The sequence below is a fragment of the Podarcis filfolensis genome, assembly GCF_964270895.1.
Source record: "Podarcis filfolensis genome assembly, chromosome: 9".
NCBI lineage: Eukaryota > Metazoa > Chordata > Lepidosauria > Squamata > Lacertidae > Podarcis > Podarcis filfolensis.
The window spans coordinates 75,669,351-75,694,372 of NC_139610.1; the positions used below are offsets into that span (position 1 = coordinate 75,669,351).

General features: G+C 47.4%; 1 protein-coding gene across 2 annotated transcripts; it reads left to right on the plus strand.

Annotated features, from left to right (window-relative positions):
• Positions 1–142: 142 nt before the first annotated feature.
• NAGK (N-acetylglucosamine kinase) lies at positions 143–23,959 on the plus strand. Of its 2 annotated transcripts, none has more exons than XM_083571676.1 (10): positions 143–316; positions 7,499–7,583; positions 10,234–10,332; positions 11,212–11,353; positions 13,664–13,774; positions 15,575–15,687; positions 18,007–18,094; positions 21,884–21,981; positions 22,911–22,989; positions 23,593–23,959. In XM_083571676.1, the coding sequence occupies exons 1-10, from the start codon at positions 288–290 to the stop codon at positions 23,781–23,783; spliced, it is 1,035 nt and encodes a 344-aa protein (XP_083427802.1). In that variant the 5' UTR covers positions 143–287; the 3' UTR covers positions 23,784–23,959. The 2 variants fall into 2 exon arrangements, with proteins under 2 accessions (XP_083427802.1, XP_083427801.1); XM_083571675.1 differs by having other exon boundaries at positions 159–316; positions 18,007–18,115.
• The last annotated feature ends 1,063 nt before the right edge of the window (positions 23,960–25,022 follow it).

Sequence of the window (25,022 nt, forward strand, 5' to 3'; positions counted from 1 at the left end):
TCTCTCCCTGCCCCGGGGCAACGGGGAGCGCGGAGAAGTCGGGGGAGGTCGATGCGGGGGGGGGTCTTCTTCCTCTTCCTCGTGCCCCTCCCTCGCTTCCCAAAATAGCCCCGGGCGCGCGGGGGAGGAGCAGGAGCAGGAGGCGGAGCGAGAGGCGGCGCCTGCCTTCCTTCCTTCCTTCTTTCTCCGGCTGCGCCTGGCGCGCTCTCGCCCTCCTTTCTCTTCCTCTCCCCGGGGCTCCTCGGTGTCCGGGGCGGGTCGGCTGGCAGGTCCCTCCCGGAGGCTCCATGGCTGCGATCTTCGGCGGCGTGGAGGGGTGAGTGAGGCCGGAGCCGGGCAGAGGGGAGGAGATGGGGCGCGTCCGCCTCCTACCTGGGCGCACATGATGTGGGAGCGGGGTCCTGGTTTTCCCCCAGCCTTGCCCTCACCTGGGCAGGATCCTCAAAGGCAAACCAGCCAGATGGGCGGGGTCTTGCTATTATTATGGGCGGGGTCTTGCTATTATTATTGTTGTTGTTGTTGCTGTTTAGTCGTGTCCGACTCTTTGTGACCCCCTGGACCAGAGCACGCCAGGCCCTCCTGTCTTCCACTGCCTCCCGCAGTTTGGTCAAACTCATGCTGGTAGCTTCGAGAACACTGTCCCACCATCTCGTCCTCTGTCGTCCCCTTCTCCTTGTGCCCTCCATCTTTCCCAACATCAGGGTCTTTTCCAGGGAGTCTTCTCTTCTCCTGAGGTGGCCAAAGTCTTGGAGCCTCAGCTTCAGGATCTGTCCTTCCAGTGAGCACTCAGGGCTGATTTCCTTCAGAATGGAGAGGTTTGATCTTCTTGCAGTCCATGGGACTCTCAAGGGTCTCCTCCAGCACCAGAATTCAGAAGCATCCATTCTTCGGCGATCAGCCTTCTTTATGGTCCAGCTCTCACTTCCATACATCACTACAGTGGTACCTCGGGTTAAGTACTTAATTCGTTCCAGAGGTCTGTTCTTAACCTGAAACTGTTCTTAACCTGAAGCACCACTTTAGCTAATGGGGCCTCCTGCTGCTGCCCTGATGCTGGAACACAATTTCTGTTCTCATCCTGAAGCAAAGTTCTTAACCCGAGGTACTATTTCTGGGTTAGCAGAGTCTGTAACCTTAAGCGTATGTAATCTGAAGCGTATGTAACCCGAGGTACCACTGTACTGGGAAAAACATAGCTTTAACTATACGGACCTTTATTGGCAAGGTGATATTATTATTATTATTATTATTATTATTATTATTGGCTCTCAGCGCTGCCCCTGCCTCTTGCGTTCGTTCATTGACTTCCTCGCTTGCACGTATCCTTTCTGCAGCTGCCCTCGCAATCCCGGCTTGCAGGGCTTTCCAACAGCGAGGCTTGAAGGCAAAAACGCAGCCAGGTGCCGCATGTGGGGAATCCTAGGGTTGTAGAGCTGGAAGGGAACCCCGGAGGTCCTCTAGTCCAACCCGCTGCAAGGCAGGGATCTCAGCTGAAGCATCCATGACAGGCTGCCATCCGATCCCCGCAAATGCATTAGAATGCAGCCTGTGAAATGCGTCTTGGATGTACTTACGGGAAAGGTCCGGTGCTGAATCCTCTCTAAAGCCACACACTCCAACCCCCTTAGGAACACAAGAAGAGCTCTGCAGCTGGATCAGGCCAAAGGGTCGCCCAGGACAGGCCCACGATGGGGGTGCCCACTTACAGTTCCCATCAACCAATTATTAGAGGCTGAACACAGTAATAATAATAATTTTCAATTATAATTTATAATTTATATTTATAGCTATTGTGGCTGAAAGCTCTCTATTCTACAAAATTTCCTGCTCTGAAAGTCATCCAAATTGGTGGCCATCATTGTGGCAGGGAGTTCCATAGTCTGCACAAAGGAGGACTTACTTTTCTCCGTTATGAATCTTCCAGCCTTTCGCTTCACGGGATGTCCACGAGTCTTCGTCTTCTGGGAGAGGGGAGGAAAACTTTCCTCTATCCGCTTTCTCAATACCATGTTATACTTTTATAAGCTTCTGCCCTGTTGCCTCTTCCTCACCTTTTTTATCAACGAAAAAGTCCCAAACTCTGTGACCTTTCCTGGTAGGAGAGTTGCGTCGGTTAGAGCCTGGTGCTGATAAAACTCCAGCCTTGCAGGTTTGATCCTGCTGCATATTCCTGCTTTGCAGGGGTCAGTGGTTTTCAATTGTGGGTCCCCAGATGTTTTTGGCCTACAACTCCCATGATCCCTAGCTCACAGGACCAGCGGTCAGGATGATGGGAGTTGTAGGCCAAAAACATCTGGGGACCCACAACTGAGAAAGGCTGGATAGATTATCCTTCCAACTCTCTGATTCTTTATATTTTGGTGGCCCTTTTTCCAGCTCTACTATCTCCTTTCCCAGAACCACACATGCTATTCTTCCAAGCGCACCACAGATTTGTATTTGCACAGAGCGACAGGTGCTCAGATTAATGAATTTTCCATTTCTCTCGCCTCTGCTCTCCCAGAGCAGCAGACACCGTTTGAAACGCTACGGCAAAATCATTTTAAAAAGCAAAACCTGCCATATGCAGGCAAGCGGGATCCAAACAGAGATATCCGGGAGGCAAATGAAAAGGCCTTTGCCTGTTGCTGAAAGGAGAGTGTGCAGGGCACCAGGGGAGGGGTCCAAAGCGGGGGGGGGGGAGCAGGGGGGGACCTGCGGCAACAGATTCCCATCAACCCCTGACCACCCTTTCCTGGGACTGATGGGTACTGGAGTCCAGCAACCAATGCAGAGCCTTGGAAGCCCCCCAGAGGGGCTGGAGCAACCAGATCGGTGGGGTATAAACAAATAAATAATTCTATAAATAATGGAATCTGTCAAGCAGCTTTTGTTGTCGTTGTCATTAATATCTATCATCTATCTATCTATCTATCATCTATCTATCTATCTATCTATCATCTGTCTATCTATCTATCATCTCCAGGCATCTTTATTGGAAGTTAGAAAGTACATAATTATATGTGCACTAAACATGGTGAGAGGGACATGGGTGGCACTGTGGGTTAAACCACAGAGCCTAGGACTTGCCGATCAGAATTCGGCAGTTCGAATCCCCGTGACGGGTGAGCTCCCGTTGCTCGGCCCCTGCTCCTGCCAACCTAGCAGTTTGAAAGCACGTCAAAGTGCAAGTAGATAAATAGGTACTGCTCCGGCGGGAAGGTAAACGGCGTTTCTGTGCGCTGCTCTGGTTCGTCAGAAGCGGCTTAGTCCTGCTGGCCACATGACCCGGAAGACATACATAAAAGAGAGAAAAAGAAAAAGAGAAGGGAAAGTGAAGGGGGGGGGGAACGACCCAAAACTGTATACTTCAAAAGTTGTTATTGCAATAACAAAGTTGCTGTTGTTGTGGTTGTGGTTGTTGTTGTTACTGAGTGGCTGCCCCTGGTCCAAACAGAGCCTATGATCCCTTTATTCCTGTTCTATGACATATTATTTTTTAAAAATGTGGTTCTTATTCTTCTTACTTTGAGGGGTTCTCTATCGCTTTCTAACCCTGGGTTGAGAACAGTGGAAGCAAAAGGTGGAGGAAAAAGGGAAGCTGATGTCTTAGGAACCGGGAAATCCCATGATGGCAACAATGCAAATGCGTCTTGGGGCAGGGCTATAACTGGAGGAGGAACCTGGGTGTTCTGGAGAGGCAAGAGACACTGGCCTGCTGCCCAGTTAGAGTTTCGCTTCCTCCAATTAGTGCTGAGGTTGTCTGAAAGGTCTATCTTGGCTGCTTTCTTGAGGCCGTGGGTGTTGCTGGAGGGGTGTGGGATGTGCTGCACAACTCAGGTTTGCTCCCTGCACAGCTTGTCAGCTGGAGGGTTTCAATCGGACATGTGTATTCTTGTCTCATAAATCTCCCGCGTGATCCGCAGAACCAATCTCAACAGGCCACGTCTCCAACGGGAACTGACTCTTGCCCTCCATTTCGGGGTGCTGTTTTTACCCCAATGTCTCACGTGGCTTGAAATGGCAGGTGGTTAGAGGCGAGGGTGATGAATTGCCTGCCAGGTGTGCCAAGAGATGCAGGAAGTTAAATTGCACAGAGTTCGTGGGTTTTTTCTTGTTATTATTGATTTCTGTGCTATCACGAGGGATGAGACTTGGCGGAGAAATCCTGGGTTTTGAAAGACCCGGGTGGAGCTGTGCATAGATCTTTCGGCAGGACAGAATTCTAACGCCCTTTTTAATATAAAGCACCTGCCTCAGATTCTTAACATTTATTATGTACTCCTTCCTTCCTCCCTCCCCCCAACTTCCACTTCTGGTTTGTTTCTCCTTTCACCCACTTTGCTACCTCCTGACAGAAAAAAGTGATCAATAACATAATATCAAACCTAAAAAGATAAAAGTAAATACACCATAATATTTCTCTATCTTTGAAACATTTTGTATTACTAACAGTGTGAATGTTTATTTAAATCCTGCCATCAAGTCTATTGACTTTCTTTGTTTCTGCAAGTATAATAAAAACGGTTCCCATTCTTTTTCAAAGTCTCTGTTGTCTTTTTCTCTTAGTCAGTCTGTCATTTTTTGCCAGTTCTGCATAGTTCATCAACTTCTCTTACCATTGTTCTTTAACTGGTATTTCTCCAGTCTTCCAGTTTTGTGCGATCAACATACTTTCTGCTGTGGTAGCATACATAAATAAAGTCCTCTTTTCTTTTGGTATGTCTTGGCCAAAAATACCTAGTAAGAAAGCTTCTGGTTTTTTTACAAAAGTTATTTTCAATATTTTCTTCATTTCATTATATATCATTTCCCAATAGGCTTTTACCTTTTTACAATCCCACCACATATGATAAAACAACCCCACTTTCCTTTTCCAAGGAGCTTTGCTTGCTTCTAGATCTTAAACACGCAGGTTGCTGGCTTTGGTGCTGGGCTGCAAAAAGGGTTTGTCAGTTGCATGCGTCTCTGCAATTTTGGGGTTTCCAGCACAGCTACAGTTGTGTTCAAGGAGACGGGGTAGATGTGAGCGATGCCTGGATCTCTGCAACTGTTCAGCGCTAAATATGCTGCAAAGTTGTCAAATCTACGAGATTTCTCTGTCACAGGCAGATGTGTGGCTTGGCTGTGCATCGATGCACTTGGGTGACACAAATGGACACCCAAACCCCTTTTGGGATGTTTGCATGGGGAACAAAAATAGCTTCTAGCCTTATGAAAAACGATGATTTACGAGACCATAATTCAGTGCTGGAGCATTTCCTTGGCACAGAAAAGGTCTCGCGTTCAGTCCTTGACAGCAGGTAGAGCCGAGAAAGACTACCCTCTCTGAAATCCTGCAGACAGTTGGCATAGAGCAGGGGTCAGCAAACTTTTTTCAGCAGGGGGCCGGTCCACTGTCCCTCAGACCTTGTGGAGGGCTGGACCATATTTTGAAAAAATAATAATGAACAAATTCCTATGCCCCACAAATAACCCAGAGATGCATTTTAAATAAAAGGACACATTCTACTCATGTAAAAACATGCTGATTCCCAGACCGTCCGTGGGCTGGATTGAGAAGGCGATTGGGCTGGATCCGGCCCCCAGGCCTTAGTTTGCCTACCCATGGCATAGAGTGCTGCACTGTGTGGGACGATTCTCAGACTTCTCCTGAGGCAGCTTCTTGCAAACCCAATGATGCAAAAAGGAGCAGCCCAGCCCAGCGTGCCTTTTGGTTGCTCAATGGTCATGCCCAGTTCTGCAATTCTGGGCTGCATCCGTTTGCAAAAGACGGCACAGCCACCTGCTTGTACTCTGCAGAGAACATCATTTAGCTCCCCACTTAACATTGCTCAGTTGTGTTTATGGCTGCATGTGGAGGCTTCGCAGTGGGTTGTGTTGCTCGGCCGTTGCGCCAACTCTGCATGAAGCAGATTGTGTCGAAGTCTCTTTTTTAAAAAAATTTTTATTACTTTTCCAATAAATTTTAAACAAACAAATACACAAACAAACATAAATCTCAGCCTATTTAAACCAATCTTAGTAACATTATTAAGTGACTTCCCCGTATCCCCCTTGTTGAATTTCAGTGTATATCATTTTAACAGTTTTCCAAAACCAATGTTCTTATGAAATTAACTTAATCACTTAACATCTTTCTTTCATTCAACTTTGGCATTAAACATATTAATTAATCACATTACATATTTAAATCCTAAGCCTACCTGATGTTTGCAAGCTTTTCCAATTAAGTTAACTTAACGTATTTAACTAAATAGTCTTTAAATTTCGTCCATTCCTGGTACTCCTCTTTCTGGTTGCGGACTCTTCCGTCAGGTCGGCTAGCTCCAAAAAAATCCATCATCTTCATCTGCCAAGGTTTTGTTGAAGTCTTGATGAAAATCTGATTCTTTAAAATAAAATAAAAAAGTTTGATGCTTTATTAGGTTTTATATGTTCTGTAAGCCGCCCAGAGTGGCTGGAGGAACCTAGTCAGAGGAGTATAAATTATAAAATGAAGATGATGTTGATGATGATGTCTTTTAAATGGAGCCCAAAGATGGCTTCGAGATTCTCGATGCTCAAGGCGTGAGCATCTTTCCCCAGCATCCTCTTGTGCCAGTGTTAGAAACTCAGATACATAATGTTGGAAATGCAAAGAAAAAGAAGGTACTTCCTATCATATGTGGTGGACGTGTCCCAAGGTGAAAGACTTCTGGGAAAAGATATATAATGAGTTGAAAAAAATGTTGAAAAATACATTTATTGAAAAACCAGAAGCCTTTCTACTTGGAATAATAGGATTGGAATTGCCCAATTAGACTGTTTTTGTATGCCACCACAGCGGCAAGACTTTTATTAGCCAAAAATCGGAAATCGCAAGAGATACTAACAATAGAAGAATGGCAGATGAAGATGATGGATTTTTTGGTGCTGGCCGACCTGACAGGAAGAATCAGAAAGAAGAGGAGACACAAGAGGACTGGAAGAATTTTAAAGAATATTTGGCTAGATATTGTAACATAAGATAAAGAGAAATTTCTTGGAAGTAATAAATAGCCTTAAGGGTAGAATAAGAATATGTTGTTTATAAATATTAAGGATTAGAATATTAATAAAGGAGAAGTTGGTAAATGAAAGAAGTTAATATTATTAGAAATATGAATTTGGAGAACTGCTAAACAGGTGATATAATGAAATTCAGTTAGAGGGGATTCGAGGAAGTCTGTTGTCAATGTAATGAACTTAGGATTTGTGAGTAAAAATTCTTTTTTATGTGTTTTTCTTTGTTCTTGTGTATTGTAATGTTCTCCACATTGCTCTTGCTGGAAGGCAAGGTTTCAAAAAGTCCTCTCTTTCCTCTGTCCCGAATCTTCCACCGTCTGGCTTCCTCGGACGGCCGTGGGTTTTAGTGCGAGGAGAGAGGGAGGAGAACTCGTCTCTCTCCACTTTCTCCATGATAGGCATGATTTTATGAACCCCTGTCGTGCGGCTTCTGACTCGGCTATTTTGGCTTTTGTTTCTCCCCCCACTGCAGGGGAGGGACCCACTCCCAGGTGGTCCTGATCTCTGAAGATGGCAAGATCCTGGCAGAGGGCGAGGGGCCTTGCACCAACCACTGGGTAAGTAGCCCCACCGTGGGTGGCTTCAGAGGTCATAAAATCAGAGGATAGTAGAGTCGGAAGGGATCCCAAGGGTCATCCAATCCAACCCTCTGCAACGCAGGAATCTTTTGCCCAATGTGGGTGTCGAACCCAAAACCCTCAGATTAAGAATCTTATGTTCTCCCAACTGAGCTATATGAATGTTTGGAAATGCCTCTTAGTCTAGGGTTACCAGACGTCCCCGGTGCCCGGGGACAGTCCCCGGATTTGCAAATCCAAGGAAACGTGGCAGCGGCAGCCTCAGCAGCCTGGAGCCAGCTTGGTAGCGCAGTTGGCTCTGGCTGGCTTCAGGAGCTGTTCGCTGCCATGGCACCCGCCATTTTTCCTCGCCAGAAGTCCCCTACAGATCTCCTGCCGACTTCCCCCTTTGTTTTGACTTATTGGGGGAGGCTTGGGAGTTGCAGGTGGTCGGCCGTTGCCCAGTTTTTTAAAGCCCTATACGGCCTAGGACCCTCGTACCTACGGGACCGTCTCTCCTGGTACGTCCCACGGAAGATCTTACGGTCTTCAAACAAAAACATCTTGGAGGTCCCGGGCCACAGGGAGGTTAGGCTGGCCTCAACCAGAGCCAGGGCTTTTTCGGCTGTGGCTCCAATCTGGTGGAACGCTCTGTCACAAGAGACTAGGGCCCTGCGGGACTTGACATCTTTCCGCAGGGCCTGCAAGACAGAGCTGTTCCACCAGGCCTTTGGCCAAGGCACAGTCTGACCCCCTCCTTCTGTAAACCTCACAGAACTCTAGCCCAATGGTTGCCATGAATTTGATATTTAATTCATTTTAGAATGAATTGATTTTAGAATGCTGTGTTACTTTTATTGTTGTTAGCCACTCTGAGCCCGGCTTCAGCTGGGGAGGGCAGGATTTAATAAAAATTTATTATTATTATTATTATTATTATTATTATTATTATTAAACTCTGTGCATTTATGTTTCACAAGGCATGAAAGAAGGGCTTTGTACCTTGCCTGGCAGAGAAACCTCGCGTCTTGCGCCCCTCCTGGGCAACGGCTGCCCACCTGCGACTCCCGAGCCTCGCCCAATCTGTCAAAACAAAGGGGAAAGGAGGCTTTAGATTGGGAGTCACAAGCGGACAGTGCGCTGTTACCCAGATTTTTAAAGACTCTGCGCATTTATGTTTCACAGTGTACGAAAGAAGAGCTTTGCACCTTTATACAATATGCATGCGTGCTTGGGCCATAGCTGTCAACATTTCCCTTTTCTTGCGAGGATCCTGTTCAGAATAAGGGAATTTCCCTTAAAAAAAGGGAAGCATTAACAGCTATGGCCTGAGTCCAGGGTCTTTTGCCTCACCATCCCCACTACTGACTCCTTGTTGCTACTCATCTAAAAAAAAAAAGTGTCCCCAGATTCATTGAAAAAATTCTGGTAACCATATCTTAGTCACAAGGGACTAAGTCCTTCTTAGAAAGGGAAGCAGTTAGGGTTGATCTTTTTTTAAACTGAAATCATTCAATGTCTTCCCCCCCTCATCCCCCCCCCCCCGTATCTCAGGCAGCAACAGAGACAACTTCCTAGAGTAATGTAAGGATCACAATAAATCTCTGTTCATATCCTGCAAGACAGGATATTCACATCCCTGGGAGCAACCCAGCTCAAGTGTTTTACTGTTATTGATTGATTTGTTCATGGCATTTAGACCCCCCCTTTGGCTCCAAGGTGGTGGCAAACGCAGTTCTCCTGCCCCATCTCATTTAATCCCCACAACAGCCCTGTGAGGTCGGCTGGGCCGAGAGAAAACATTGACTGGCTCCCGACATCGGGCCCACTGAGCTTCATGGCCGAGCGAGGATTTGAACCCTGTCCTCCACCCAGGTCCTTGCCCACCACTCTAACCACTACACCACACTGCTGGGGCCTCGCTCTCCTTTTGAAGCCCTGCATCGCACATCGTTGTTCACCCTGAGCAGCTTTGTGTGCCGAGATGAGTGGCTGCACTCATTTGGCCTGCCAAGTCTGTGCAGGTCCCGTATCTGCTAAGGGACAGTTAGCTCCAAGTGGAATGCTGTAATAATAATAATAATAATAATAATAATAATAATAATAATAGTAGTAATAATAATAATAGTAATAATAATAATAATTTATTTATACCCCGCACATCTGGTTGCGCTTCCCCAGCCACTCTGGGCAGCTTCCAACAAAATATTAAAGTACCATAATGCATCAAACGTTAAAAGCTTCCCTAAACAGGGCTGCCTTCAGATGTCTTCTAAAAGTCTGGTAGTTGTTGTTCTCTTTGACACCTGGTGGGAGGGAGTTCCACAGGGTGGGCGCCACCACCGAGAAGGCCCTCTGCCTGGTTCCCTTTAACTTGGCTTCTTGCAGTGAGAGAACCGCCAGAAGGCCCTCGGAGCTGGACCTCAGTGTCTGGGTAGAATGATGGGGGTGGAGACTGCTGCCTCGCTCCCGACAGGGAGATGCCCATATCCCGGAAGGGCCCACTGAGGACGGGATGAGTTTCTCCTTCCTTTCCAGAAAGCTAGGATAGGAGAGCAAGCGGTGCCTGTCTGTGTGTGGCTGTCTGTGCCTTTAAGTTTGGGGTGCGGCGCTGATTGGGGTCTCCTTGCTTTCTCCCCTTGGTGAGCAGCTGGTTGGGGCAGACAGATGCCTGGAGAGGATCAACACCATGGTCAGCGAGGCCAAGGGCAAGGCAGGGGCTGATCCACAGGTTCCACTGCGCTCCCTGGTGAGTATCTTCTCCTTTGCCGAGCGGGTCCCCATTGGCCATTAGGACATAAGAATCTGCTGAATCAGGCCAGGGGCCAGCAAGCAGGATCCAAGCTGCTTCTGCCGGGAAGCAGCAATTGCTTCCAAGCCGCAGTAGCCACCCCTCGTGTCTGGGGGTGTGTGTGTCCCCAAAGTTCTCCAGAAGGTCCCTGGTGGTTCCTCAATGGGATGAGTGGTTCCCGACCCCTTGGTTTCATAAACCCCACCCTTTAAAAAGCCTTATTCAGAAGAGCGGTTTGCCCAACCTGCTGAGGAAGATTAGGAACACAATTCAAAACAGCGGCGACCAATTGCACATTTTTTGGAAATCCGGTTAAAACTATTTGGTGTAATAAGTTCAAGAAAGTGGATTGTATTTGATGCAGTGATGCCAGTTTTTCCATGTTGCCTCTTAGCGCCCCCCCAGTAATTCCCCCCCCCCAGGGGGCACTACCATGCGCTTTGGGAATCACAGGTTCAGATGGTTGGGTATCCATGAGAGAGAAAGTTTCTCCACTGCAGTCCATCTTTTCCCGTAGCGTCTAGCTGCAAAGAAGTGCTGAGCTTCTTCCGGAGAGAATTGGGGAGCCTGGCAGCTCACCCCCCCAATAAACTATGGGGTACACCTTGCCGTGCTCCCCAGAGTTGTAGTTCTAGAGGAGTCCCAGGTAGAACCAGCTGCAGAATTTGCTTCAGGTGGAGCACAACTCCTCTGAAAACTGAGGTGTGTCTTGTGTTCCGGTGGGCTTTCCGAAAACTGTCTTCCTCCTCCCAAGCAATCCCCCCACCCTGGCCCAGATGCTGGCGGCTGGGGCTGAGCCAGGGTTGGGCTGGTGACGGTGTGGGTGTTTTGGCGCAGGGCCTCTCTCTCAGCGGAGGGGAGCAGAAGGAAGCCATCAACAAGCTCATAGAGGAGATGAAGACGCGCTTTCCCTGCCTGAGCCAAAACTACTACATCACCACGGATGCCATTGGAGCCATGGCCACAGCAACCGACCACGGTAAGAGGGACGGGTTATGTGTCTTCACGCAAAGATAGAATCGCGGAATTGTAAAGCTGGAAGGGACCCCGAGGGTCATCCAGCCCAACCCTCTGCAATGCAGGAATCTCGGCTAAAGCATCCAGGACAGGTCACCACCCAACCTCGACTGGATCCGGCCAGCACCCATCTTACTGTAATTTTACTGGTGTTAGTCGCCCTGAGCCTGGGGATGGTGGGGTATAAATAAATTATTATTATTATTATTATTATTATTATTATTATTATTATTATTATCTGGTCCAGAACCTGACGAGGTGCGCCAAGGGGGGCTGAGGTCGGCAGCCTCCCTCCCTGCCCCACTTGCAACCCAGCATTTGGCTGGGGCTGATAGGAATTGCCATCCAAAATGTCTGGCCCCGGGTGAGCAGAGGGTGTGCTGTCGTTCCATGCTAATGCGCATGGAGTGGGAAGGTGCCCTGTACACGTGAGCACTCTTCCGGCAGGGTACGAAACAGTTGGGCTGGATGGGATGGAGGGGAACTGAGCATCTCTGCCCCTTGGCACCACGAGGGAGGCATCTCAAGAGCCACAGGTCTGGAGAAAGAGGACGAAACTGCCCTGTTGTTGTTCGCCTCCGTCTGTCTTGAGAAACAAGGGGTGAAGTCAAAGCGCAGCGTGAGCAACACCAAATTCAGCTCCCTGGGGTGCAAGCCTGGGCGGTGTATCTGGAGATTCTGGGCTGCCTCGATGACAAGATCCCCCTCTTGGCCTCATTGATGGGGTCCAAAGGAAAGCAGAGCAAGATGTTTGCCACCAGCTTGGCGGCAGGAGCTGCCAAAAGGAGGCACAGAAGACACTAGCCAACAGCCTTAGGGACTCCACTCTGGATCTGTGCAGTTTACTCCTTGTCCTTTTCTTCTCTGGAAGATGTCCCGCAAGGCAGCGGAGGTTTAGGATCAGGATTTTCCTTCTCCTAGATGAGCTACCTTCCCAGGTGGATGAGCCCCACCTGCCTCTCTCTCTTTATATACTGTATTTTTCGCTCCATAAGATGCACCTGACCATAAGACGCATCTAGTTTTTAGAGGAGGAAAACAAGGAAAAAAAATATTCTGAACAAAACAGTGGATGTGTGATTTTTTGTGGTTCATGCTGTGACCACAGACATGTGATTTGACGGTGAGTTATGGGTAGCCCAATGCAAAAATCCTGGATCCATGCTTTGTAACCACGTTTTTGCGCCATTACGGCTCCACGCAACAGTGGGTGTGTGATTTCTTTGGTGCAGGCTGTAGCCATGGACATGCTATGTGATCTGATGGTGAATTTGGGGTGACCCAATGTAAAAATCCTGAGCTGCTTGCCATTCAGCAGCTTTGTTTCAACACCCACTTCCCTCTTTCAAAAAAAAGAGCATGATCTGCTTTTCGCCCCTGTGCAATTCAGCTCCAGGGACCATGCATTTGCTCCATAAGACGCACAGACATTTCCCCTTACTTTTTATGAAGAAAAAAGTGTGTCTTATGGAGCAAAAATGTTTATTATTTGTAAAGATTTAAACATACTACAAACAGCAATTCAAAATCTAAATAGTGAGATTACTCTGAATCTCCTGACTTCCCCCATCCCTTCCATGCGTCCTAATGAAAATATTTACAATTGCATATCCATATTTATCCAAATATTTTTATTTCTGAATTATCCATTGTGTCCGTTACTTTGCAAGTGTCATGAAAACCCTGCCAATGTTTTGACCTGCTTGCAGTGGTCTCGTATATAAACTATAAACTTTCCCCATTCTTTTATAAAGTTATTGTCTTCTTGATTTCTGAGCTTCCCAGTTCATCTCGCCATTTTGGCATAGTCCATCCTCTTGATTTGCCATTCTTCTCTGGTTGGGGTTGACTCTTCCTTCCATTTCTGGCCCTCTACAGCAGCCCTTCTCAACCTGTGGGTCCCCAGATCTTGTTGAACTACAACTCCCATCACCCCTAGCTAGCAAGGCCAGAGCTCAGGGATGATGGGAGTTGTAGTCCAACAACATCTGGGGACCCAAGGTTGAGAAACACCGCTCTACATCAAGTGCAGGAACGGCCTTCTTGACCATTGGACCCCCCTCTTGGTCTTGTCCACTCAATTCATTGAAGCCTCTCTTCAGAGGAGGCCCCTAACTCACCGAGGGTTCGAGACCCATCGACCACCCTCACTTGGTATACAATTTATAGAATTTCCGTTTTCTAGGACAGAGGCCGCCCATGGCGGAAAGAAGTTTGTGCATGGCTGTACTTGCCGTGTACATCCTGCTCACATGCTCCTCTTCCTCTCCAGGCGGTGTGGTCCTCATCTCTGGGACAGGCTCCACCTGCAAACTCATCAATCCGGACGGCTCTCAGGTCAGCTGCGGGGGATGGGGCCACATGATGGGCGACGAGGGGTCAGGTGAGGACAGGACGCCTGGTTGGTGGGGTGCTTTGCTCAGGAGATGCTGGGCTCAGGTTCTCTGGGGATGAAGCAAACCACTTGGCTTTACAGAGGGACATCTCAGGAGTGGCGCAGATCTTCCCCAGAACCTCTGGATTGGACCCCATTATCCAGTCCGCGTGGCCAATAGGGAGCCCAGACGCTTGGAAGGCCTTGCTACGTGGATGGTATCATTGCGTATTGAAAGGTGTGGCGAGATCTTCAGAGCATGGCTTGGCTCCAGAGGTCAATGGTCACGCTTGGGAGGCTTCTGGCAATTTTCCACAGGCCTCAGAGCATCCTTTATAAGCACCTAGAAAAATCCTACTGAATCAGCCCTGGGGCCCAACAGGGGCCAACCAGATGCCCATTGTGGGGAACCCACAAGCAGAATCTGAGCCTGAAAGCTGTGGTTTCCAGCAGCTGAGGTTCAGAAGCATTGCTGCCTGTGACTTTGGAGGCAGACCCTCCAATAGCCCTCTCCTCCTCCATGAATTTGTCCAGTCCTCTTTGAAAGTCACCCCGGTTGGTGGCAGGGGGTTCCTTTTTTTAAAAAAAAGAATAATACAGTGGTACCTCGGGTTAAGTACTTAATTCGTTGTGGAGGTCCGTTCTTAACCTGAAACTGTACTTAACCTGAAGCACCGCTTTAGCTAATGGGGCCTCCTGCTGCTGCCGCGCCACCGGAGCATGATTTCTGTTCTCATCCTGAAGCAAAGTTCTTAACCCGAGGTAATATTTCTGGAGTCTGTAACCTGAAGTGTCTGTAACCCAAGGTACCACTGTACTTTATTTAGAATTCAACAATAACAAAGGGAAAAAACCACAGTACTTGCTACATCAATTCATTACAATTAACCAACTTTAACAATATATAAATAATATAAAAATTACACATCACTTTTAACTTACTGAAGTTTTCATATTACACTTTTATCTCTTTATCTCTTTCTTAACATATCAAAAAGAGAAAGACCAAGAAAGGAAGCCCAATAAAGAACAGAGAAGAGGAAGAAGGGGGGGGGAGGGAAAGGGGGAAAAGGAAAAAGGAAAAAAAAACAAAGAAAACACATTTAGCTTCCGATTAGACTCATTGTATTATTATTTCTACAATTTTTTCACACACAGTTCCAAGTTACTGCATTTCTTTCTTTGTTTTCGTCAGATATAAAAAAAATTATATTTGTTGTTTTACAAGGATGATTCTATTTCTGCCAGGAGGTGTTTGTTATTATAATGCTTTTCCAAATACTCTTTAAAGATTTTCCATTCCATTTCCATTCTGTGCTTTGTGTTTTGGATAACCTCTAATTCTCCCTGTCATCATGGCCATCTGTAGGTATTCTATCATTTGGACCTGCCACTCATTTATCATAGGTGTTTTGTCACTTTTCCATTTTCTTGCAGTTAAGATCCTGGCTGCTACTGTTGTATACATAAAAAGTGGTCCAATTTCTTTTTTGATTTCTGGTGACATTATTCCCAGGAGGAAGGTTTCAGGTTTTTTCTTTAATAAAAAGTTAAATACTGTAGTTTTTAAAATTCATTATAGATGTTATTCCAAAATTCTTTAATGGCTGTGCATTCCCACCACATGTGCATATATGACTCTGTACCATCTTTACACCTCCAGCAAATTGGTGATCTATTTTTATACATCTTTGCGAGTTTTTCTGGAGTGTGGTGGTGGCAGGGAGTTCCATAGCCCTTCCTGTTCTCAGTCCTGAATCTTCCCACATCCCTAGTGCCGGGCATAATATCCTCTTTTGGTGTCTGTAGCTTATTGGATCGCTCACCAGGCGGTGAAGATGGTCTTTGACAGCCTGGACAACCTTGAAACACCTCCGCACGACATCAGCTACGTCAAGCAAGCCATGTTTGACTACTTCCAGGTAAACTGCCTGTCTAGTGGTCCACCTGTCCACCCCAATTTGTGCTTTTGTTTGACTCATGGCGAGAGTTGGGGGCGCGAGAGGCTGGTCACTAGCTCTGGGATCATGGGAGAGAGATCTCGGGTTGTCGACAAGGGACAAAATACAGACACAGCCCATTGAAACCAGAATCGACTGCATTTTCCAGAAACTGGGATTCTGGAACATTTACTGTCTCCATCTGCAGCAGCAGAGCAGAGCAGAGCCATCATAGCTCAGATGTTCAAGAGGCTTGTTTGTGCTCTGAGACCTTTTCTGTATTTCTCGGTTGGTCATAAACAGGAGACCTTCCCTCTCCTATGGTGCCCCCTTCCTGGCTCTGCCTCCCCTTTTATCCCCATCTGCCCGTCTGGCACCCTGCTGCTATTTTGTGCTACAACTCCCAGCCGACATGGTTGTGCCCTGCTGGGGCTGATAGCGCAAAACAGCTGGAGGGCACCGACTTGGCAAAGGCTGCTTTAAATGTTCTTTGTGGCTGCTGGAGCCAGAGAGGAACTTGCTCTGGAATAGTCAAACGTAGGTTCACAGGTGCAACTGTCTCCTCTATGGAGCATCCTTAATTGATGCTTTTCCCAGGCTGCAAAGGTAGGCTTGGACACAAGGTGGGGGAATATTTTTGGGGGGCGGGGGCAGGGAAATCATCTCCAGTGCCAGAGGACTTCTGTGCTTAAGAAGCAGAATTTCAGCAGCAGAATAAATCATGGTGTAATAAAAGAAAATCTGCCCTTATTCCCTTATGGGGGACACAAGAGCCCTTACAGAGTCCTTTGTAGGTTCTCCATCGGTCAGAGAAAATAACAGAGGCCAACCAGAGAATATTGAGAAGCAAAGCAGCTAGTAAGCCTGATCTTTATTGAACTGTTGCAACAGGGTTCCCCCTTCACACGCAGGAAAGGAGGAGGACCCAGAACCAAGGTGTGCCTGCCCTTATATAGACATTTTAAATTGCCCACCCAGGAGTCCAAGACGACCCCCAGAAACAGCATACATACATCACAGAAGGGGTGTAGCTCAAGACCACCCCCAGACACATCATACCTACATCACAGAAAGGGGTGGTCTACAACAGAAATCTGAGTGCGTTGTTTACCTCCTGGCTGGCAGGCTACCGGTTAATGCTCACTTGATTGGATACCCTCGGAAGCCTGGCCAGTCTTTTGTAATGATAAATACTTAGTTCCTGAGCCAGGTCACAGGCTCACCCTATTCATACACAGACATACCCTGAAGACAGGATTTGTGAAAGAAAAGACAATGGGGAGGCTTTTCCATTTTCCTTGGCCTTGTAGAGAAATCATTTGGTCAGTTTGGGAGTCAAAATGGTTTCAGGGCTGTTTTCCTGTGCTGCTTCAGATATGTGGTTTATATATTTATGTACGTGTTTGCTTGTTACGTTTATGAACATTTATTATATATATAAGACCTTAAATTTGCGACTGGGCAAAAATGCAATGGTCTCTTTAACTGTTCAAAATTCAGATTTATTTTTCTTCGTAAGTGCAGAGAGTACATGCCCTGCGGATGTCCTCCATCTTCCTCGCTTGCTCTGGGGTGGGGCTGGGTCCGGCCGTTTAATTATTAGCCTCTTTGCTCCCTTTTAAGCACCTGCCAAAGTCCACCTGGCTCATTAGGGTTCTCATGACAGTTTGTATGGCTTGTTTCACCTGGCGTGAAAGGAGCCTCTGCGCTGTGCTTCCTTCTGCGTTTCCCATTTCCCGAAGTTTCCTGTTTTAGTTACATAAATTGTTTAAATTGTTCTTAAGAAAATGATTATTTTTCTCCTTCCAACAAAGTTCAGAGAAAAGTTGTCCAAATATCAACAGTTAACTTATTAAACCTCACAATTTTATAATTATCTGTCTATATATTTCTAATAGTATAACCAAATCGGTAATTTTTGATAAAACTGTAAAAACTACTCGGAAAATTTAGTATTCCAAAAATGAAACCTTCGTCTGGTTGTAAATTTTAAGATTATACCAGCAAGAATGAGTCTTTCTGTAAAAAAAAATGATTTAAAAGGCGAAAGATTTATACGATCTGAAGAGAAACCTGAGTATGATTTAAATCAAGTCTTACTGACTAGTGATTTAAATAGTGATTCAAATCCACCTTGGTTGCAACTTTAGCCAAAGATGCATTGGCCGGGGAAGATTCAGATCAGTATTGATGCATAGCTTATATGAGGATCCATTTGGGGGATCCTTCTGAGTCAGAGATCAGGGCAGAAATCAGAGATGACTTGCATGCAACTGAACTTGTTTTCTCCTGTTCCCACAGGTGACAGACAGGATGGGGCTTCTGACTCACCTCTACAGAACCTTTGAGAAGTCCAAGTTTGCAGGGTTTTGCCAGAAGCTGGCTGAAGGTAGCTGGGGAGGGACGCCAGGTGGGGGCGGTGAGCTGGCTTGGGGTGTACCTTGCTTCTGAACTTCCCATCATCATCATCATCATTTTTTATTTGTATGCCGCCTTTCCCCAGTTAAAAAAACAATGCTGAAGGCGTCTTACGGCATAACAAGATTTACATAATTACAAAGGTCATAAACAATGAATAAACCACATTTTAAAAAGTTACATAACCAAATGTGAAACAACTTCCACATAAATCAAAATCTAAAACTAAGAATACAGCATTAATATCACAGTTTAAAATGACATAGGTAAAAAATAACAGCAATTTAAACAAAAAACAAAAACAAAATGTAGCCCTCTCTGCCCAGAGACCTCGGTGGAGTTCAGAGTTGTTATTTTTTATTTTATTTTATTATTATTATTATTATTATTATTATTATTATTATTATTATTAATTGAGTTTATATACCGCCGTATCTCAGGGCGGTTCACAGAAAAGATCACAACATATATAACCAACAACCTAGCCCTATTACTCGGTTACAGGACAAAGGAACTCTGCACATACCCAGTAGCACTGTATTGTTATTTCATGCTGATGTTATTTAGACAAGGCCTGGGTCCTGGAAATTGTATCTTGCCAAGAACAGAAAGCCATGAATTGTGTGTTAGGTTGCTATCTGTGGGTCACTGGGCAGGGGACAGGAAACAGCCCACACCACTTCCAGATGTTTAATTCACTGGTTAGTTAGCCTAGGACTTGCTGATCAGAAGGTCGGCAGTTCAAATCCCCGCGACGGGGTGAGCTCCCGTTGCTCAGTCCCTGCTCCTGCCAACCTAGCAGTTCGAAAGCACGTCAAAGTGCAAGTAGATAAATAGGTACTGCTCCGGCGGGAAGGTAAACGGCGTTTCCATGCGCTGCTCTGGTTCGCCAAAAGCGGCTTAGTCCTGCTGGCCACATGACCCGGAAGCTGTACGCCGGCTACCTCGGCCAATAAAGCGAGATGAGCGCCGCAACCCCAGAGTCGGCCACGACTGGACCTAATGGTCAGGGGTCCCTTTACCTTTAAGGTAGTCTCTAAGGGAGTATATTGTATTCAATTATGGGGTATCAGAGTTTTTAGGGGGTTAACCAGGCTGGGATAGCAGGCTTGTTGGTTTTTGAATGTCTGATGTAGATTTTTCAATTTCGTTGTTCTGTATGGAACAATGACAGTAAAGATTATTGTATCATAAGGTGGTCACCACAGCAGTTACATTCAAAGGCTCCAGTTATTGGTTCCGCAGGCAACAGGGAGAGCCATGGTCCTGTGGTCTGTTGTGCTGGCAGAACATAAGAAGACCCATGTCAGATCAGACCCAGGGCCCTTCTAGTCTGGTGACTTGTTCTCTCTGTGGCCAAACCTGTGGCGAGCAGGATCCTGGCCCCAGAGCCAGTCTCCCCACCTGCTCTTTCCAGCAACTAGCATTCAGGAACACGGCTGCCTCCAACTGTGGCAGAGCCATCCTGGCTCACAGCCATCCCTGGCCCTTTCCTCGGTGCATTTGCCTCATCCTCTTTCAAAGCCTTCTAGGTTGGTCGCCACCGGTGCCTCCTGTGGCAGGGAGTTCCACAGTCTAACTATGCGCTGTGAGAAGAAATGTCAGGTGGATGATGGGAGCTGTAGTCCAAATTGGCCAGAGGGCAGCAGGTTGGGGAAAGCCGGGCCTCATTGTTTTTGCACCTCTGAAGAATTTATGTGAAGGAAAAAATTCTCATTGGTTTGAAAAGGAAATGGCATCCCAGATGCCAGAGACTCGTTTCTCTTTTTTTTTTTTTTTAGATAATATTTATTCAGAATTTTGAAGATTACAAAGAGAAAAAAGAAAAAAAGTAAAAAAGACAGAAAAAGTACAATGATTTTAAAAAAAGAGAAAAAAACAAAAAAACAAAAAAACCAGATTAAACCTTTACATAACTTTCTTCCTTTACTTATTTCCTTGACCTCCTCACACCTCCCATTTTTGTATTCTAATTCAAATTGTTATTTCAGCAAATCCTTCCAACCTTGTTTTTATCTTAATAATTTGATTTAATATATTGTAGTTTTACGTTCACTCTTTCGTCAATTCATTTTTACTTAATCCTTTATATCATTTCTACCAAAGCCATATAATTTTCTTTTTCCAACATCTTTCTAACAATCCTTAATTTTACAATATTTTTGAAGATATACTTTAAATTTTTTCCACTCTTCTTCCACCGACTCTTCTCCTTGGTCCCGGATTCTGCCAGTCATCTCAGCCAATTCCATGTATTCCATCACTTTCGTCTGCCATTCTTCCTGGGTGGGTAGATCTTGTGTCTTCCAATACTTTGCGATGAGTATTCTTGCTCAGAGACTCGTTTCTCAGCTTTCAGTCTGCCTGGGGCTTCTTGCAGATCTTCCTGTAGGATCTTGAAGATACCTGAAATAACACTCTTTGACCCAAATGGTTCATGCTTTCAAAGAGGGCGGGCCGGTTTCAGGACCAATGCTATTCCTATGATTGTGATTTGGCTCAGCTGTCTTTAATTCTCGATTTCAAATTGCTTCAAACTCGCCCTGGGACCTGCTGGCGAAGGGCTCATAATGGGAACGATTGACCGTCGCAGTAAGTTTCCTTCCCTCCCAAATCATTTCCGTGCTTGAAACCAGCCAGTTACATTGATCAGCCCTTTCCCAAATTCCCAACTCTCCCGATGTCTGCGGACAAGGGCTGTTCCTCTTGGTCTGAAAAATCCTCCGGAAAACAAGCAAAGCCGCCGCTGCTGCGCTTGGTGCTGTGACTTCCGCGACATCGTTTTCAGATGCTGACCCTGGTTGCCCTTTGGCCAAAGGGAGCTGGCTGGGAGCCAGTCTGGGAGCTGCCCGTTAAATTTCCTGCTGCCCCAAAGGCATCGCGGGAACTTTTTAGCGGCGACCCTCCAAATTCCCCGCTTGGGCCCACCAGGAGGGTTCACAGCTGCCCTAGGAAGCCACCAGGGTGACGTCAGGCCTGCCCTGAGTTGGGAAGGACCCAGCGGTCATCTAGACCAGGGGTCGGTAAACTATGACCCGCAGGGGTCGTTAAACCGGCCCCTGGCCCTTGCTGCCCGCTCGGTCAGTCCCCACGCAGAGCTAAACCTATTGATTTCCAGGACGCAGCCAATAGGAAGCTGCAGGCGCCTCCTCTTCTCCCGCCATGGCTCTGAAAGCCAGTGGGGAAATAGCCATAGCTGCATGCGCACGGTGCGCGTGCTCTCACACACGAGCAGTCCGGCCCGCCGGCGGAAGTTTGCTGACCCCTGATCTAGACCAGGGGTCAGCAAACTTTTTCAACAGGGGGCCAGTCCACTGTTGCTCAGACCTTGTGGGGGGCCAGACTATAATTTTTTGGGGGGAAATGAACAAATTCCTATGCCTCACATATAACCCAGAGATGCATTTTAAATAAAAGCACACATTCTACTCATGTAATAACACCAGGCAGGCCCCACAAATAACCCAGAGATGCATTTTAAATGAAAGCACACATTCTACTCATGTAAAAACAAGCTGATTCCCGGACCGTCCGCGGGCCAGATTGAAAAGGTGATTGGGGCGGATCCGGCCCCTGGGCCTTAGTTTGCTTACCCAAGATCTAGACCAGCCCCTGCATTGCAGCACCAGGGCTGCTTTCCTTAATCTTCCGTACCGATAAGGTTATTTTTTTAGTCGCTTTGTAAGCCACGTTTCTAAACTCCAGCAGCTTCCAAGTTTTGTGAAACAAGTAAACAAGGGCAAAATCTTTCTCCATGCAGGAGCCAAGGCTGGGGACCCCCTTTGCTGCTACGTTTTCAACAAGGCTGGAGAAGTTCTGGCCCGGCACATCGTAGCTGTGCTGCCAAAAGTTGATCAGGTAAGCTGTGAAAAGAAGGGGCAGGGAAGTCAGAGCAGAGGGGTCGGGGGCTGGATCTCCCCAGGACACGGTCACCAAGAGGCCGGCTGGCCGGTCCAGAGGAGACTTTGGTCCGTGCAGTTAGAAGCTGCTCGGTGGGCTGCAATCCTGCAGCCCTGGTGTGCTCTGAAAAGAAGTTATAATATGAAAACTTCCATAATTATTATTATTTAATTATTATTCTTATTAGTAGTAACAGTACTCCATCCACATGACTGGGTTGCCCCAGCCACTCTGAGCTACTTCTAACATGGTAACAGTGGGGCGACATTCTCCCCCACCCCCCAAAAAAAATACCTTTGGAGGTAATGCCGCCCCAGCTAGGTTGGTAAAGGTGACCACTGCCTGTTGGGTTGGGGTGCCACACTTCTCTGGGTGGGGTCTCAGCAGGCTTCCTGCCTTGTGGCTTATTTCAAGATTCCAGTTCTGTCCTGATAGAATCGTACAATTGTAGGTTTGGAAGGGACTCGAGGGTCATCTAGCCCAACCCCCTGCCATGCAGGAATCTCAGGATAACCGGCATGCGCACCTAAAGGTGCCAGTGTGGTTATTTGTACAGTTGACTTTGTCTTATCTCGCCTGGAAACCTGAAACCGTAGAGGGAATTGTAGAATTGGAAGGGACCCTGAAGGTCATCCAGTCCAACCCCCTGCTATGCAGAGTCAGGGGTGCTTCTCTCTGGGTTTCCAGAGGGCGCCTGCCACGCATTCCCAGAGGCACCTTAACTCTGCTGGCGTGCTGGGCTACTTTGCAGAAGGTTTGGGCAGTCCCAGGGTGGGAGCCTTCCTGGGAAAGGCCTTGCGTGCAGGAAAGGGGGGGGGGGTAGGAAATAAATGTCAGAAAGGAATCCTCAGAGGCTCTTTCGTGCCCTTCTTTCTCCCCCCTGCCAGAGCCTCTTCCTAGGAGACCTGGGACTGCCCATCGTGTGCGTTGGATCGGTGTGGAACAGCTGGGACATGATGAAAGGAGGTGAGCGGCTGTCGGGGATGAAGGCAGATGAGAGTCGCGCACCTCTTTGGCAAGGCCGGGGATGTTTTGCTGCAAAGAGTGTTGTGGAATTGCAGAGTTGGAAGGGATCCGAGGGTCATCTAGTCCAACCCCCTGCAATATGGGAATCACAGCTCCTGTGCTGCCTCCTGTTTGCCTGCGCGGAGTGCCCATCTGGGTACCGAATTAGCACCCGGTAGGGCTGGTGGCGCTGTGGTCTAAACCACAGAGCCTTGGGCTTGCTGATCAGAAGGTCAGCAGTTCGAATCCTTGCGGCGGGATGAGCTCCCGTTGCTCGGTCCCTGCTCCTGCCAACCTAGCAGTTCGAAAGCACGCCAAAGTGCAAGTAGATAAATAGGTACCGCTCCGGCGGGAAGGTAAACGTTGTTTCTGTGCGCTGCTCTGGTTTGCCAGAAGCTGGCCACATGACCTGGAAGCTGTACGCCGGCTCCCTCGGCCAATAAAGCAAGATGAGCACCGCAACCCCAGAGTCATCCGCGACTGGACCTAACGGTCAGGGGTCCCTTTACCTTTAGGGATTGGTGTCCTCCGAATGACCGTACCCTGCCTCTTTTCCTCTCCCAGGCTTCATCCGCGTCCTCGACCAGGCGCACAGAGAGCAGCCCGGCAGTGCCTTCTCCAAGTTCAGCCTCCTGAAGCTGAAGCAGTCCTCGGCGCTGGGAGGGGCTAGCCTGGGGGCCAAGCACATTGGCCAAGCCCTCCCCCTGGACTACGCAGCCAACGTGAATGTCTTCTACACACACTCCTTTGCCTAGATGTGCAGGATGCTCCCCACCCCATGACCTGACCTGTCCTGCTCTTTCTCGTTCTCTCTTTCTCTCCATGCCATGGACCCGTTTTTTAAATGTTCAAAGACTGCCTGTTCTGCTTTGGAAGGACGTTTTTGTAGGGGCATGTTTCATAACGTTCATTAAAAAAAGAAAAAAAGCAAGACCGCCAAGCCGCCGTGTTCTTGGTATGGTGGGCTGTGTGTCATCATTCAGCCTGTTTTGTCGGCAGCAAGCACCTGGCTGCGTCAAGGAAGTTCACCTAGTGAGTTGCTGATGAAATTTCTCTCCAAGCTGCCCGGAGAGATGGAGAGGGGCTCTTCCTTGCGGTTGGGATAGCAGACCCCTACGACAGAGCTTTCCAAACTTGTCATGTTGGTGACACATCTCTTTAGACCTGCATCATTTCACGACACAGTAATTCAGTTTAATTATCAAAAACCGGAGGTTAAACTGACCCCTTTCCAGCCCCAGGACAGCAAGGAGCATTTGTGTGACAAACCTACACATTGCAGCCACAACACACTGATGTGTCATGACACACAGTTTGGTAAGCTCTGCCCTACTGATTTGGGCTTTGACAAGGCTGGGGCAGGTTTCTATAGGAGCAGGCTGAGAAGCCATGTCCCAGCACCTTGTTTCAGGCTTCAGACCCAAGATTTGGCTTTCGTATTTGCAAAAGCCCAAGTGCTCTCCTGCATAAAGATGCTGTCACTGTGGGACAGTTTAGCCGTTTGGGGATGGTCAATAATTGTCACGTTTCAGGTCACGACTCTCTCCCGAAGATGGTCACCAACCTAATGGCTTTGAAGGAACATTAGGTCCAGCTCTGAGGGCCTTCTGGCTGTTCCTCATTTTGAGAAGTGAAGTTACTGGGAACCAGGCAGAGGGCCTTCTCGACAGTGGCATCCGCCCTGTGGAACACTCTCCCGTCAAATGTCAAGGAAATAAAAAACTAGCTGACTTTTAGAAGGCAGCCCTGTTTAGGGAAGCTTTTGATGTTTCACTGTTTTCTTTTATATTTTGTTGGAAGCCTGCAAAAGTAGCTGTGTCAACTCAGTCAGGTGGGTGAGGTACAAGTATAAGAAGAAAAAGTTTGGATTTGATATCCCACTTTATCACTACCTGAAGGAGTCTCGAAGCGGCTAACATTCTCTTTTTCTTCCTCTCCCACAACAAACACTCTGTGAGGTGAGTGGAGCTGAGAGACTAGCCCATGGTCATCCA